The sequence below is a fragment of the Adiantum capillus-veneris genome, chromosome 13 (genome assembly GCF_014529385.1).
Source record: "Adiantum capillus-veneris isolate H3 chromosome 13, ASM1452938v2, whole genome shotgun sequence".
NCBI classification, from domain to species: domain Eukaryota; kingdom Viridiplantae; phylum Streptophyta; class Polypodiopsida; order Polypodiales; family Pteridaceae; genus Adiantum; species Adiantum capillus-veneris.
Genome location: NC_140943.1, coordinates 6,384,976 through 6,402,367, shown reverse-complemented (window position 1 = coordinate 6,402,367; position 17,392 = coordinate 6,384,976). Strand labels below are relative to the sequence as shown.

General features: G+C 42.6%; 1 protein-coding gene and 1 pseudogene across 5 annotated transcripts in view; one reads left to right on the top strand and one right to left on the bottom strand.

The window, feature by feature from the left end:
• Positions 1–6,055: 6,055 nt before the first annotated feature.
• LOC147443554 (uncharacterized) lies at positions 6,056–8,036 on the bottom strand (annotated as a pseudogene).
• Positions 8,037–9,492: 1,456 nt separating this feature from the next.
• LOC147443553 (Thioredoxin superfamily protein) overlaps positions 9,493–17,392 on the top strand; it is a 69,067-nt gene continuing 61,167 nt past the window's right edge. The window contains exon 1 of one of the 5 annotated variants that reach the window (XM_086526352.1): positions 9,493–9,646. In XM_086526352.1, the coding sequence (XP_086382478.1) occupies positions 9,600–9,646 (47 nt within the window). In that variant the 5' untranslated portion in view covers positions 9,493–9,599. Of the gene's footprint in view, positions 9,656–17,392 lie in introns of all 5 variants that reach the window. The other 4 variants (XM_086526350.1, XM_086526353.1, XM_086526349.1 and 1 more) reach the window with 4 other exon arrangements.

The following is a 17,392-nucleotide window of genomic DNA, read 5'->3' as shown; positions in this document are numbered from 1 at the left end:
AACGTGGAAGGTGATCATATGCTTGAAGAGTTGTTTGATGAGGATTTAAGTGATGCGAGTAGTGAAAGTATTGATGACGACTTCGAGGTACTCCATGAAGAAGGTGATGCTCTTGGAGAAAGCCGGCCTCTTGAAGATCAAATGGTTAAGGTATTTCCGGATCCAAATCTCTATGTGTCCACAACATATTTTTCCTTTCACAGAGAGGCATATAATTACATGATAAGAGTGCTTCAAAGTGACCTCTCCACAACATTGGAGACTCTTAAAACCTATGACTCTAGAGACATGTTGGATTTGAAGAAGTGGCGCAAGATGAAGGATGAGCTTCATGTTGGGCTTGATGAGGATAGAAGGCTTTGTTTATATTTGGGAGATTCGCAGCCAGTGAGAGTTCCATGTGTTGAAGATTGGGAGGATATTGTAAAAGTTGCCCATATTGTTGAAGGATCAAAACACCAAGGGTTTAATAAAACCCTAATTTCCATCAAGTCCAAATGGTGCATTGAAGTTAGGAAGCATGGTATATCTACCATATACATCAAAGAGTACATAAATGCTTGTGGATGTAGCAATGCAACTAACGCTTCAACTTCAAGATCATGGCGTCAAAGAATGGACCTGAATAAAGAGCCTCCAAATGTGATCACTACAAACACGTCCGATGTAGAGGGGCGCCTAAAGACCATCATGATCGAGTACAAGACAAGGCTAGTGATGGTCCGTTCTTCCAAAAAATCGGGCACATTAAAAACTGTGATTGATTATATATGTCATCGAGGTGGTGCGCCTCGACGAAGGGGAGATAAAAAGAGAACAAGGACATCAAAGAAATGTGGTTGTCCGTTCAAAATACAAGTGATAACTACCAATGGGAGTAATGATGTTCATATTTATCTAAACACTAGTCACAGTGGTCATGTTCCAGGTTCAAGAAGTGATATATATCACTTGCCCGTCCATCCATCCGTAATTGAGTGTTGCATGGAAGATCTCTTTGATGTCGGAAATGCTCGATATGTTGCTTCTATGTCTTTGTCAAAAGAAAGATTTCACATGGAGCAAGCCTCCCTTCTTGATTGTACTATCTACAGGTTCTTTATGATACCGCATGAAATCAATATCTTGTCTTATCAAATGCGTTATCGAGGTAGCACTTTGACTTGCCTCTTTAGTAAATTGCTTTATACAGAGGATACCCTCTAAGTGATCAAGTTGATACAGGTCGCGTATCAGATGATGACTGGGTTTCTATGTATACGGAGGCTATGAAATTACGTGAAACCAACAAGGTAATGTCTTGTCATAAGTCATACAGAGTAGTTCAAATTTATTTTCTTCTTACATTCAAATTATGCAGGTGGTTTATTGCCAACCATACAATCCATCGGCAGTTAATGACAAAGATAAGCCTTTTATCTTGATCATCCAAGATGACTGGATGCTACAAATGGCCAAGCGATTCTCTACAAATAACTCATGGGCTATTGACAGCACATTTAAAACAAACATATATGGTTTACCATTATATGCTGCAGTGTTGCCAAACCAACAAGGTGTTGGCCTACCAATTTGGTTCATGCTGTGTACGACAGATCCTGGCTGTCATCATGACGTCATTGCTTTAAAGTTGACAGTTGCTGTAGTCTTTGAGAGGATGGGCCACATTTGTCCGTCAGCTATTGTGATTGATAAGTCACAACAAGAACTAGAGGCTATATCGAAGGTCGTGGATGAAGACCCGCATAGTTGGAGTGTTGACGCCAATGGAAAAAAGTATCAGGTTGCATGCCGTGTTCTACTATGTTGGTTCCATACCAAGAAAGCATGGGTGGAGAATCTCTTACCTCAGGTATTATACTGGTAAGTTTTTTAATTGTAACTATTTGATCTAAAAAAAAAAATCGATGTACAACATATGCACGTTTGTTTTGAAATGTAGGTTCCAAAGGAGTTAAGGGACGATGTTTATAATGATTTGTCAAACTTAATGCATTGTGCAACAGAATCAGATTTTGAAGGCAGATTTCAAGAGCTTTTGGTGAGGTATTCACCGTACCCAAATATAGTTCGTTATATTACTAATGGATGGTGTGGGTGGGATTGCATGTGGAAAACCCGATGGCCAAGGTTTGGACGAATGTTTAGACATGGCAATGTTGACACCACAAACTTGGTGGAGCGCTTATGGCAATATATTAAATATACTCTTTTGGATGCTCGGATTAATCGATCTATCTTGGAGCTCTTGCATGCGCTTGTGGGTGACTCGAAGTCTGGAAGTCGCATCGGTGGTACCCTCTTGAGGTCTTTCAACCAAAACAAGAAATAGGTAATTTGTTCTCTTTTCTGTTTATTGCAAAGCATACGTTGAAGGTGTGGATTCGTGTCTAATTCATGCTTTGCATGGTAGCTAACTCTGGGCGATATGGCGTTCGGGGGGGGACAAAGATGCAGACAGCAAAAATGCTTGAAGGGGAGAGAATCTTGCAAAGGTTTCAAACCACACCATCTACCTTTCAGGTTATAAATGAAGGGTCACTTCTCTTCAAGATTCAAAGTGCCACAACTGAGAGTATATGGTACTATGTCAGCTTGCAAAGCAATTATTGTGATTGTCCAGATTGGGGCAGTCAATGTAAGCATCTTAATGGTGTTCGAATGATAGTACTGACTCACTTTCCTCGTTTGAAAGAATTTCTACATGGTGCACATGAAGATGCATCCAACATCTACAAAGATGTCATGCATCGTGATTTTGAAGCACACGATAGTGACAATAATGTACAAGAGAGGGAAGATGATGTGGTGGATCTCATCAACCACCTCAAGGATGCACTGTCAACTATACAAAAAGAGGTGTATTCTAAGGATCCCAAAGAGATTGAAGTCATCAGGAAACAGTTGCAAAACATGAAAGGGACACTTTCAACATCTGTGATCCCTACAAAGATTGATCTCCCTGCCAGAGGGAGTATTAAACAAATACAAGCCCACGTTACAGCAACTCGGCTCGATCATGGCGTACCACTAGTTCGCACATGTGAAGAACAACAAAGCATAGACCTTGATGGGACGGGCCAACCTTCCAAACCATTGCGTCAAACGGGCCAACTCAGACGCAAGCACCAAAGGGGGAGATCGCGTGTCCGTTTTGATAAGTGGCCCCGTATTTGGTGTCCACATTGTTGCACCAAAACCTTGCTAGTGGATTCTCAAATCACACCCACGTGTCACACGTGTCATGCTCTCCTCCCAGTAAAGCCTATACACATCAAGGAAAATGTCATTCAATCTCTAGTGGGTCAAGTGATTCGCGTCTGTAATGAAGCTGAGAGTTTTGGGGGGGTGATTTCTTCTTACCAATTTGGTGGTGCAGAAGATGTTGAGTATTGCTTTACACTTACCCGAGAAAATGGAGAACAACTACCAGGCATCAAAGCTTCCATCATCAGAATGCTATTGTTGTATTCTTCTAGTCGAAGCCATGTAATGACGTATTTATGACAATTATATTTCAAGCTTTTTTTAATACAAATGGAAAATTTTGACGAGTTTTATTCAATTTTGATTTAAACCAAACATTATTCGTATGTTGAGATTACGTTAATAATACACAAATCTAAAGTTCTAACTCTCTTCCATAAAAGTAATCTCTGCACAATGTGTCGAGATTACTTTTTCTCCAGAGAAATAGAAATTAACAACTCTCTGGAGAAAAAGTAATCTCGACACATTGTGCAGAGATTACTTTTTTTACAGGGAGTGGCTAACAGTTCAAAATTTCTAGCTCTTTGGAAAAAAAGTAATCTCGACACAATGTGCAGAGATTACTTTTATGGCAGCGAGTTAGGGATTCTAACTCTCTGGAAAAAAAGTAATCTCGACACGTTGTGCTGAGATTACTTTTTTCCAGAGAGTTAGGGATTCTAGCTCTCTGGGAAAAAAGTAATCTCGACTCGTTGTGCTGAGATTACTTTTCTTCCAGAGAGTTTAGAAACTAAGAGCTCCCTACCACAAAAGTGATCTCTACACATTGTGTCGAGATTACTTTGTTTCAAGAGGGTTGTTAATTTCAACTTGTTGAGATTACTTTTTAACTTTTGAACATAGTAATGAGTTGTTACATCAGTTTTTTGCTTTGCTTTGTTAAAAAGCTCTTTACATTTTTGAGCGTTTGCGGAGCCAAGACCTCTCTCCAAATAGTGTGCTTATACTTGCAACTAGTAATCATATCCCATTATGAAAGTGTGGGTAAACCAATTCTTGAAATGTATGTTAATTCTAGTGTGCTCTGAAAGCAAAAGTCGACATGTATGTTAATTCTAGTGTGCTTTGAAAGCATAAGAATCCATCTTGAAGGATGGCATCATGCAAAGGCTGAAATGGATATTCGCTCTGTAAATACAACTTAAAGAGACTTGTTGTGTGTAAATAACCTCTGCCTAAGGATGAGGTGGCCGGATCTCATCTTCCATAGAAGAGACAGTGTTGACTTTTCAATGGGTCATTTTTGCTGTAGTTGTTTAGTGGTCTGGTTTGCAATGAAACTCTACCACTTTTATGTAAAGTGAAACGCTACCACTTTATGAAAATTTTAGTGGAACAGTAGCATCAACACTCCTTTGTGTCGAACTTTTTGTCAATTAGGCAGTGCTTTTGGGTTTTAATTGCAGGCCATGAGCCCTCTTGTTTTCAGTGCAGGCCTTCATATATTTTCTTGACCCAAACCGAGTGGAGGATATCAATGAGGAGTCAACTCTGGTGTTTCTATGGGCGACCATGTACTCTAAACTTTCTGCATGTAGGCATAAGCCGAAGCATCGTCATCATCCAGATGCAAGGCATTTTTAAAGGCTTGTTTCTCAGAACTGTCACAACATGTATTGTTGCTAAGACAACATGGGCTATAATCACCGGACAAATCGAAAGCAAAAGAGAGACAAACAAATTCTGGAATAATAAACAAGCATGTATTCCTCATAAAGACCATGTATTCCTCATAAAGACGAGGCTTCTGGAATAATAAACAAACATGTATTCCTCATAAAGACCATGTATTGCTCATAAACAAGCATGTATTCCTCATAAAGACCAGGCTTCTGGAATAATAAACAAGCATGTATTCTTCATAAAGACCATGTATTCCTCATAAAGACCAGCCTCAGCATTGTAAATTTCCATTCGTCCGAGTAAATAGAACCCTCAAACCATTCAGCAGGACACTTTATCCAAACCCACGACCATATTAGCATCTGAATGTTGAGTGCTGTCCGCATTGCCCTGATTCAACATTGGTTTCAAGTACGCATGCTTCACCCTCAAATTCTGGTCTCTCTGTATCCTTGAGTGGCAGCTGAGCTATAGCAACTTCATCACCAGCATGTAAAGATGCTGACACTGATACACTTTCTTCCAAAATACCAAAGCAGGGCACATTGTCATTCCAGCCTAAAATAGGAATAAAAAGCCAGCAACTCAATCACCTTCATTTAAACACTTGAGAAACAAATGAAACAATGTAATTGCATACTCCATCTGTGGAGGACCAAAAGGCAGAAATTTACAAACCAAAACCAGATAAAATTATTTTGAACGTAATTTGTACATCAAGGACGGATCGGTAGGCTTCGACATGCAAAGCCTCACTACTCATAATCCAGCCAAGTACTATAAAAGCTTTCTTGTGTGTGTGTGGGCACCTCTTTGTGTGTATCCAGATTACATGTGCTATGCATGTGCTCCTCATTCACCCCCCATTCTGGTGTACCTGCTCGTGTACAGCTTTGCATAAAAATATCAGGAGACTGGATTCTACAAAAAAGCGTCCCAGAAGCCTGAGTAGATTAATCAAGTCCAGACATGACAATATCCCATGTAAGTAAGATTCTCAGCATTGTAGCCTGCCGCAAATTACAACACACAAAGTGGACCAAAATGTAAATATAGACAATATCTGTTAGCAAAATCATCGATACAAAGTAGGCCATGACGGCTTCCAAAGTTTGCCATTAATACAATAAAAGATGAACACAACATCGACCTAAACCATGGCCTATCCAAGTGTGACCTCACCCAAAGCCTTGTTCAACCAAGCATTGAGTTTCTGTCTCGTGAACTTGACCTCTTCATGCGCAAACCAATTCTTTTTTAACTGAAAAGAACACAGCATTAGAAAGCAAAAAAGTAGTGAGAGTTCACACTATAATGAGTGCTTAAGACAAGCGATTACCAAATTTCCTTGAGGCTTTTGATCTTTAAGAGTGGTCTTTATCAATAACCTCATTGCTGTCATCACATAATAACCACAGTCGGTAGAATTTGGCTGCTAAGGACACTATAGCCAACAAACATGTGTATAAGTCAACAACAGAAAATTCACTACACAATGCAATAGCACACAACCCTAAATTGTGCCATAAACCTGTGCAGTGAGGAGTTCGCAAGCTTCCCGCGGATCTTCAAGTTCTTCTCTAACTTGAAGGTTTGAACAATGCTTACTAAAATGCTTTAGTACCCTTCAAACACAGCAATTGATTAATTAAAATTATGCAAACAATGTGACCATTATGTTTGAAGCAAAAACAATGCATACCTAGACACGTGTGGTAAGAGTCTCTCCATGCAGACAATCGAAAGAGAGTCAAAGAGAAGTATAGCTGAACGTCGTCGAGAAAGAGTGGGTATGCGTATGAGATGGGCATTGTAAAATGCCACAAGAACCCAATGTGATCTATGTAAAGAACACACATTCAGACTTGAAGCTTTGACAGTTTTGATACTACGAAAATACATAAAAGTAAAACATCCATACCCATCCAAAACGGGGAAGAAGGTAAATACGTGAGCTCCTAAATCAGGTGTCCCAAAGAAATTGCTAAACGTATGATCTCCTATAGCACGCTCAGAGACAAATGGGAACCACAAGCTGTCTACCCACCACACACCTGAGAGAACATCGGGCGGCAATATGCTTTCCATCCACCTATGAAGGATGAGATACACAAGTGAACAAAGCAAAAAATCTATAATGTTACTTAGGCATAAAGTTTATTTCCTTACAATGCAAAAAGGTTGATCGTTTTTGTAGAAGCTTCAAGATCTAGAACATCATCATTGACATGGGCATCTAACCCCGACTCAAGCCCAGATCGAGAAGACCGCAAAACAAAAATGACTCCCTTACGACACCTATGAAAAAATGCACACACTTACACTGTTTGTTTTTCTAATTACGCTTGCAAGATTTACATGCAAAAGAGTAAATCTACGTTAGTAACACACCTATCCAAGAACTGATCCATATTGCAGTGATCAATCTCACACACAAGGCGATCATGGCTCACCAAGAAAGAAATGGTCTCGACATGCGCAAAGCTAGCGGTCGATGATGAAACCAGCTACAATAACATTCAAATTATAGCTTGAAATAAATGTAAAAACTTGTCACTATAAAGAGAATGTGAGTGTGTAGTCAAGGAAAGTAAACTTACGATGGCAGACTCATCATTTGAAACTTTAATACCCTCTTTGTCTTCGCTCTCGTTTTCTTCTCGAGGAATGTCAGCGTCATGTGGAACTCCATAAGCACGGGGTTTGTATCCGCGCTTAATTTTTGCCTCTAGCTTTGTTATCCTACTTGGCATGTCTGCTTCCCATGCAAACTTTTGCGCTTCAATCCATGACTCTTCCCACTCTATTTGCGATTTTCCCTCTTTGTCAAAGACTCTTTCCCACTCTTTTGTTGCCCTCACTTGTAAATCTTTGTGAAATTTTCTTCGTGCCGCCCTAACTTTATATGCAATATCTCCAAACCTTGTAACGCATTGGCGTTTAGATCTAGGAGACACTGGTCGTGGTGGCCGTTCACTGGTTTTAGGACGTCCTGTTTTGTGCTCTGGAACGTGAATATTTGTGATTTTGTGCACATTCTTTAAATGCCTAATAAGAAGGCATCGCCTTTCGTAAGAAACCTTTTGGTCAATACATGTTTGCGATGCATGACACTCACGAATAACCTTCCCATTTGTTCCCATAACCTCAATGAATGGAGTCAATTCCTGACAATGAGACGGAAAACAACATTCAATTTTTCCCTGCCCGATTACATGCTTCAAAAGCACCAAAAATCTCCAAAGATACGCAATTTACGTCGACATTGTGTGGCATTCTGAGAAAAGTAAGCTCGTAGACATACCTCATGATTCGCCATCAACTTATTGTAGAAGTACTACACCCTATACTCCCCTTGAGTTGAAGCCGCAAATATTTGTAATCCCGGTGAAAGTAATCTCTACACACCTATGAAATTACTCAGAATCGACCCTGGGCTTTGAAGTAATCTCTGCACACTTATGACAGATTTCAGATGCTCAGCAAGAAAGAAGCAGAAAGACGTGACCGGTGAAGAGGGACGAGCATAGACCCATAAAGATTGTTGTGCTAAGGCCAACATATGCTTTAAGAATACCAGACACAAGGCCTCTATTCCTTCAAAAATTCCTCACAACATGCACATCATTGGCAAACATATGCGATAAATGCAAAACAAGGATCAGAACTCAACATTGACATCTTAATATCTATCTTTCTTCAATGACCGTGTGAATGATTCCAAAATTGGGTGATATTCAAGCCATGCGAGACAGTCTTTTACATATACACCTCTAATTTCTGTAGAAGCATGATTCAACCCTCAACCACATTCTAACACTGTTGACCCTCATTTCATTTGCTGCTTAGAGGTATTTCTGGTTTTAATTCACTGTATTAACAATAGCTTAAAGTACTCAACGAACAATGCATGAAATGAGAGCACTCACAATGACCAACTTTCGTGCAGGTTCGGCAGAAGCAGTCAAGCAGGAATCTCGGCATACGACAACACCTTGCCTCACATGGACAACATATCTCCGAATGAGGACAGCATTCCCCGTGTCACTCAATCCGTGCAGGTTCGTCGTATGCAGTCAAGCAGGTTACACAGCATACGACAGTCCTTCGTGCAGATTTCACAGCAGCACCTCACGGATTTTTTTCGGCCACCCTCAGGTCGCACTATGCATGCCCGACTGTGTGTAAAACTGGCTCTGCAGTTCGAGCAGGCAGTGTTGCGCAGGCATCTTGCCCGACTGTGTGTAATGCAGGCTGTGTAATGCAGTGTTGCGTAGTGTCGAGTAGGGCAGTGTCGCGCAGTGTCAAGCAGGGCAGTGCCCGCTGTGTGTAATGCAGGCTATGTAATGCGTTTGGCGCAGTGTCGCGCAGGTTTGGGCAACCCGACTGTGTGTCGCGCAGGTTCCCCGCAGGTCTCCTAAATCAAATTTCGTCGGCAGAGCTTTTCGGCGCAGGAGGATTTGGGCGCGTATAGCTAGGCGGATTACTTTTTGCATGTCGCTTTCCTCTGCGCCCCCAAAATTCGAAAGGTCTCCTGAATCAAATTGAACGGTCGATTTAACTCCCACCCTTGATCCCTTGAGTTCGACCCCGTGTTACATATAGACGAGGTAGGCCCCCCCCTGCGCGCGCGTCGCATATCTAAGGTATTGATCCCACGTGCACTCGAATTTTTCAAATCCACTTACCAGGCGCAAATGACGTAAATGAATTTCGTCCGCCAAGTCCACCGGCTCAGCACTATTGCGCAGAGGTACGCCATGTGTGTGCGCGTCTCTCTCTCTCTCTCTCTCTCTCGGGGTGTGTGTGTGTGTGTGTGTGTGTGTGTGAGAGAGAGAGAGAGAGAGAGAGAGAGAGAGAGAGAGAGAGAGAGAGAGAGAGAACTGTGTAATCTTTTGTCAATTGATCCATTCCGAAAACTAAGGGATTGGCACTTGCATAATTGATTTTTGTTGGTAGTTTTTGTGGTGGCTTGAAGCATCACATTGGGTGTTTATACGTATTAAATCAAAACGTTTCTGTTGAGATGCCAAGCCCGACACAGGTGGCGTAGGGCCTTGATTATGCTAAACACATACGGATATAGTCGTAAGTGCTTGTGGCCCTTCGGCTTAAATCTGTCTTTTTGGAGCTGCATCTGAAATTGTGGTTCTCAACATTATTGAAGTTTACAATAATGTTAAGTACCGTCAAATGCGTTGTACCTAGATATGTTTACAGCCACAGCCTTGAGAACATGGACCATGAAACATAGTACAGTTTTTTTTAATGTGCAAGCCGCTGAAACCCAATAGTAGTGCAGCAATCCCAAGTGAGATATCTCTACCTTCAATGCATCAAATGTTTTTTGTGTTGGCCCAATAGCTGAAATTGTTGGGTTTCATTTCAAAACCACATGAACTAAGTAAGAAATTAGACTTGTTTCATTATTTCTTTTGTATGTTTGCTTTCACCCTATAATTGCATTTGGGCCTGGTCAATTTATCATTTGGGCATTTTCTGCTAGTTATGCGGCCCATTTTTGAGCTTGGTGCCTCGTACCATTATGAGTCCAAGACAAATTTATGACCCTTCTCATTGTTTTAGGCCTTGTCTAGCGTTGGTTAGATGTAAGTGACCCTTGGACATGGCTCTAACCAGCTCGTCACTAGAGAAGGCTGTAAAATAATGCAGCAACACCCTAACTAATTCCATAGTGGTGGCTATGTTGAAATCCTATGTGTCGAACAGATAGTCTAAGTGGAATACTGTACATTCGTCTACGGAGAAGGCACCCTTTGAGATTCTTTATGGTATGTCACGTGCACATGTAACCCTATGTGCATGTGGATAAGCTAACTCCTATTTCTAGGGTTTAGGATACCCTAGGAAGTGTTTTGGCACCCTTGTGAGCCTGTACGCAAGACGTGCATGTCTAGGCACTTTAGATTAGTTGCATACCCTCTGATTGCACACGAGCATAGCCAATGTCTGCAATGTGTATTAGTTGCATTAGTACCTAGCCTAGGTATTTATCTGCATGTGAATTGTCACACGACGGGCACCATGTGCCATTAGAAAAGAACAGACTGCACAGACTTTTAACACTTCAATAATAACTGAACTGAGAGAGAGAGAGAGAGAGAGAGAGAGAGAGAGAGAGAGAGAGAGAGAGAGAGAGAGAGAGAGAGAGAGAGAGAGAGAGAGAGAGAGAGAGAGACGACACGCAACACGGAGTGGCGGAATTCTATCCCAGAGAGTATTGGCCCCAAACCTTGGCGCCCCTTTCGGTATTTCTTTCTATTGCATCAAGATAGTACAAACTGGTACTCGAGACTCTGCACCTTCTTTTGGAAGCATGCTAGAGAATGAGCCCTAATCTCATATTTAAAGGCCCTTGGCCTGAAAAGCAGTTACAGTGAAAAGCCTTCAAAACTCAAAAGCTTCTGGTCCAAAAGCAATGCCAAAAAGCTACCAGCGTAATTTACGGAAATCCGTAGAGCATGCCACGCCATCAGTCAGCGTGATTTTCGGAAATCTACCACATCATCAGCTGCGGGTCCTGCTTTATTTTAACCTTTATGTCACTTGGGGCCCCATTGGACGGGTCCCCATAAGTTGGTAGGACTTCTTCTGCTACTTGCTCTTCTTAGGGTTTAGGCCCCTCGGCTGGCATTTGTAAGTTGGCTCCATTCTTTAGGCTTTGACACGTCAGCAGTTTGTGACATCTCTCCTTCTTGAAAGAGTTATCGTCCGCGATTACAACATATCTGCAAAACAACTCAAGTTAGCTTAAAGGTCATTCCGAGGAACAATCAGTTTGCTCTTTTTGTTAAGAAGTTAGCTTCTCCTTTGGGCTCTTTTGATCAAGGAGTTAGCGTCTCCTTTCAACTCTTTTGATCAAGGAGTTAGCTTCTCCTTTCGTCCAGATCGGAACTCTCGATATTCTGGCGTAGTAAAATTAGCCATCACACCCAGACCGTACTGATCTTCCACGGGTGTCTTGATGCACTAAAATTACATACCCATGCAATCTCATCCAATTAGGAATATTCAGTGGTTGGCACATCACAATGCAATACAAATGCTCACATATGCATGTTATAAGACATAGAAACATAAAGTCGCCAATGAACACTCCTCCCGCATAACCTAACAAGGTTTGAGCCGGGAGATATTCAAGGACTCCCTTGTCACTCCTCCCGCATAACCTAAAAAGGTTCTGGCCGGGAGATATAGAGGCCTTTTACAACCAAACATCCCCCTTGACCGCAGCCTGCGTCGTTTGGAGGTGGTGAGAGTAACCACTGCTCAGACTTCTTAATACTCCTCTCGCATAACCATCCAGGTTCGGGCCGAGAGTCACAACAACAATTATTTTACAAGCATACAACCAAACGCTCCCCAGGCATCGGCCTGCGTTGCTCGGAGGTTTTCTAGCGTACCATGGAATGCTCCCCAGGCATCGGCCTGCGTCGTTCCGAGGTTCAAACAATACCAAAATAATATTTTTTTTTTCACTTCTCCACCCGGGAGTAAAATCACCAATTATTGAAACCAGTATTAAAACCAGAGTCAAACAGTTTAAATCGGCACCAAGACAAGTTCAAAATAGATACCACCCATTCCAAACAAGATCAAACAGAACTGAAACTTAAAAAAAAAGCAATCTCGACATTAGCCGAGCTCAAAAAGTCGACTGGCTTTCCATCCTGGAACCTCCACCAAAAATTAGGGTTAGGTTCATTCCATAAGGTCGTAGCCGAGCACAGCATGGTCCATCAGCTCTTGGACAGACAATGTTTCTTTGGCGGCGATGGTAGTCCAAAGATAGCAATCGCACTGGACCTCCAAGGTCATCTGCTCGTGAAGAGACATCTACTGAGAGATGTCGAGAAATTTCAAGTTATAATCTGCTAGGGTTTCCATGGCAAGCATTTCAGGATACCCCACTTTGCCAGAAGTTGCACTTCGAAGGAAGATGTCAGAAAACATATAACTTCGGCCAATTTTTTTTTCTTGAAAGCTTGCCAAATCCTTGGAAGTGTGCGGGTTGGTAGCTATAGACATCTGCATGGTACTGTCTCTGAGAAAAACAGCAGCTCGAAACAAATCTTGGATCCTTCTCTTGCAAGTGATCTTAATGGATTATGCCCTGTAAGACATGAGCAATGAAGACGGGAGCGCGCATGATGTGCGATGAAGTAAGGGTGGGAGTGGCTAATAGGTCCGGGTTATAGGCCGAATATACCTCGAATAAAATTCCAATAGTTCTGTTTGCTCTTTTGTAGGACCGGTATGCTTTTAGAAAAGCATACGCCTGATGCTTTGATACCACTGTCACAAGACGGGCACCACGTGCCAATAGAAAAGAACAGACCGAACAGACTTTTAACACTTCAATAATAACTGAACTGAGAGAGAGAGAGAGACGACACGCAACACGGAGTGGCGGAATTCCACCCCAGAGAGGATTGGCCTCAAACCTTGGCGCCCCTTTCGGTATTTCTTTATATTGCATCAACACAGTACAAGCCGGTACTCTAGACTCTACACCTTCTCTTGGAAGCATGCCAGAGAATGAGCCCTAACCTCATATTTAAAGGCCCTTGGCTTGAAAAGCAGTTACAGTGAAAAGCCTTCAAAACTCAAAAGCTTATGGTCCAAAAGCAATGCCAAAAAGCTGCCAGCGTAATTTACGGAAATCCATACAGCATGCCATATCATCAGCCAGTGCAAAACATGGAAATTCGTACAGCATGCCACGTCATCAGCCAACGTGATTTTTGGAAATCTGCCACATCATCAGTTGCGGGTCCTGCTTTATTTTAATCTCTGTCACTTGGGACCCCATCGGACGGAACCCCATAAGTTGGTAGGACTTCTTCTGTTACTTGCTCTTCTTAGGGTTTAGGCCCCTCGGCCGGCATCTGTAAGTTGGCTCCATTCTTTAGGCTTTGACACGTCAGCAATTTGGGACATGAATCACCTCTTATTAGTAATTAATCAACTTATTAATAAGTGACATTTTTGCATCATTTTAAAAATCATGGCATTTTTAAGTTGGATTGCCCGACCCAGCTTTGACCCCATATCTAAGTTACCCTAAGGGTCACTTCTCAAGCATAAGTTAGTACCCGGAGTACAAGTACCAAGTACACCTCAGTGCACCCCTCTGTGCACCAAATCAGCCAGCGTTTTTAGAATTCAGCTGAGGTAAACATCAACAACCCCATACATTAAACATGACAATGCTGAACATCCCGTAGCCATCACTAAGGGAAGTATGCTCCTAGCTATCCAAGTTTCCTTTGTTGGTCTTAGGGTAAGTTCATGAACATTTACATACAACAATTGGTTAGTGATAATGGTCTCCTTCCCTAACTTAGATCAAACCCATTCGATACTTCCCACAAGCGAAGGTTTATGTTTTGGTGGTCTAAACTCTGAGTTTCCCGCAACGTAATGGTACCATGCCCGAAATGTATTTGGCACAATACAGTCCGTCGATAGTAACCTCTTTTTCTCTATTCCATCATGCGTAGTCGTGATAAGCCGTTGTACTTCCACTCCGGTCTAAAGATGCTCTTCCACTGATCAGCCAACGTTTTCAGCTTCCGTGTCAGATCAGCCAGCGTTCTCAGAATTCAGCGCATCGTACTAGATCAGCCAGTGTTTTTCAGTTTTCAGCCCATCGTCCACATCGGCGATAGCAGATCAGCCCATAGCCTGGTCGTCATTGCAAATCGCAGCCAAAATCTCTAGCGTTTTTGCATTTTAGCCTTTAGCCTCGCAGAACCAAGCTCCCATCACCATCTTAGTATCTAGTACCGCAAGATCCCATCACCATCTTAGTATCTAGTACCATTGTATTAGCATTTTGTGCAATCTAAAGCAAATACCTCTCGAATAGATAGAGAGGGGGGCCTTGGAGGGGGGTCTGACCCCATTTGGTGTCAGTCTTCTCTTTCTCTCTCTCTCTCTATCACTCATCACCTTTTCTCATAGTATCATTTTCTATCTCTTTCTAGTTGTCACAAATTGATGACGTGGCAGTACTGCCCGGACACACACACACACACACACACCCACACACACACACACACACACACACACACACACACACACACACACACACACACACACACACACACACACAAAACAGCAACAGAGGACGTGGCAGACTGTACGGATTGTCCAGAAATTGCGTTGACTGGCTGACGACGTGGCAGCTGTACGAACGTCCGCAATTCGCGCTAACATGCTGATGTGGTAGTTGTACATAATTCTGTAATTTGTGCTGGCTGCTTTTTGCTAGTTTTTGAGGACTAGTTACTTTTGGGACAGTTTACTTTTGGGTTTAACTGCTTTTGGGGCTCTGCTTTTGGCAACCCTTTGTAAGAATAAAAGAAACCCAAGGGCCTCACTCTGCAGGGCATCTGGACGTAGAGTCTGAGAGCTGAGGTTCCGTGGGAGTTGTAACTTTGATCAAGCATTTATATAAAAGAAATACCGAAAGGGCGCCAGTCTTTGGGGCCAATATCTCTGGGCACGGAACTATACCAGGCCGTGTCGTCTCGAATTGAACTATGATTTTAAAACTGTGAAGTATTTGAAGTGATTATCTCGTGTGTCGTGTCAGATTCTCTGCTTGGTGCCCAAGCGTGTGACACTAGTCTACTGCACAACTCTCATGAAGTAAAAGAAGTCTCTCATTCATTAAAAGGAACTTGAGTACACACTGAGCACTAATCTTGAGACACACACCATAAATCACTTCCGCTGCACATAACATTGGTATCAGAGCTCTTTGGCAGTGTTCGGTATCATCACTCATGAAATGAACCTAAAGAATCTCTCCCAAATTTATCTCAAAGAATCTCCGTGTGTCAGGTGTAGCAGAAGTGTTTAGGGATTTAGGTCGGATCTAGTACTCCGCAAAAACACAAAGGACACTTTACTTCTCTTGAAAGATTGAACTGAATTGAAAGAAAGAGAGACAAGAGAGAGAAAAGAGACGACACAGGGATGTCGGGTCCCAACCCTCAAGGTTCCCCTTGCTCTGTTGCCAGAGCAAGTACTTTCTTTATTCTTGCACAAATGCTCATACAATGACTCGATGCTGATGCTAATGTGTACTGATGTTGTGGTGCTTGATGACGACGATGTCGACGACGACGATGACGATGACGACGATGGTGTCGATGTCGAAGCTGAAGTCTGAAAACGCTAGGTACTTCTGCTAGAGATCTGCAATCTGCAGCTGTATTGCGGCGAGGATGTGCGACTGCCAATGCATGCGGAGGTGCAATGCAAAAACGCTAGGCTGATTTTGATACTGATGGTCGATGCGGCGAGGTTTTGCAACCGGGAAGGGTGCGGTATGGTGAGGTCGGGGCTGATCTGAAAACGAATCAAGCGTCATAGCTCCATTTTACTGTCTATCCCTCCACTTCCCTCTCTTCTTCTGCTCTTTGGTGTGTCGGTGGTGGCGTGTGCGTGCGTCCCCGGACCGTTTTAGTGTGCGCAGAGAGAGAGAGAGAGAGAGAGAGAGAGAGAGAGAGAGAGAGAGAGAGAGAGAGAGAGAGAGAGAGAGAGAGAGAGAGAGAGAGAGAGAGAGAGAGATGAATGAAATGAAATGTTATATTAACGTCTTCAAAAGGCCAGAATGACCTATGAGACCAAACTGATACAAAAGTGGTGAATTTGTTACAATGTCTGGGTACCTTAGTACTAAAGTACTAAGTGTGAAAAGTGTGAAAATAAATGTGAAAAACTAAATACAGAGTATTAAATAAACTTCCTAGGAGCATTCTGGGTGTCTGGCTAGAATGCTTCTAATCCTTTGTTGTAGTCTCCTCCGGTGAAGTGTGCTTCTGCATCTCGGTCGTGGTCGTCTCGATTTCCTAAGCTCAATCGCCCTATCAATGAGGGTGCCTTTGGTATGAATGTTGGTCTAATCCAACGTCTGGGTACAAAAATAAAATGAAGCAAAGTGAGAGACTAAAACTAAAAGACTAAAATCGTCAGTCTGAAAATCATCATCATCATCCATGCCCGAGGATGCCCAGCATCAGGTGTTGTCCGAGAAAGTATTGCATCGATCGTTGAAGAGCTTCGTCAATGTCCGCCTCTGTAAATAGTTGTACTGGGCATCTCCCATGTTGTGCTGAATAGTCCTGATTCTCTGGTTGAGCCTCCGTCAATGTCGTGGTTGCCCCTGTAGACGTGGGCGTCTAGCTCTCCCGAGCTCAGTGGCTCTGTCCACTAATATACCTCTGGTAGAAGTTAGCTTTGAAGTCTGCAGTGTCCTTGCTCTAAAGAAGTCAGTGATCTCCCTCTGTGAATGTCTCCCACTACCTGGTCTCCTCAGGAGACTTTCCCTGTGTTTGCGCAGCTCTAGCAAAAACAACCCGAAGCATCTCTGATCGTGATATCTCATGACTCTAGCCAACGGTCCAAATCCCTCTCTGAATAGACAGTGAAAGCGCCCTCGTATCTCATAGTATACTGGACAAAG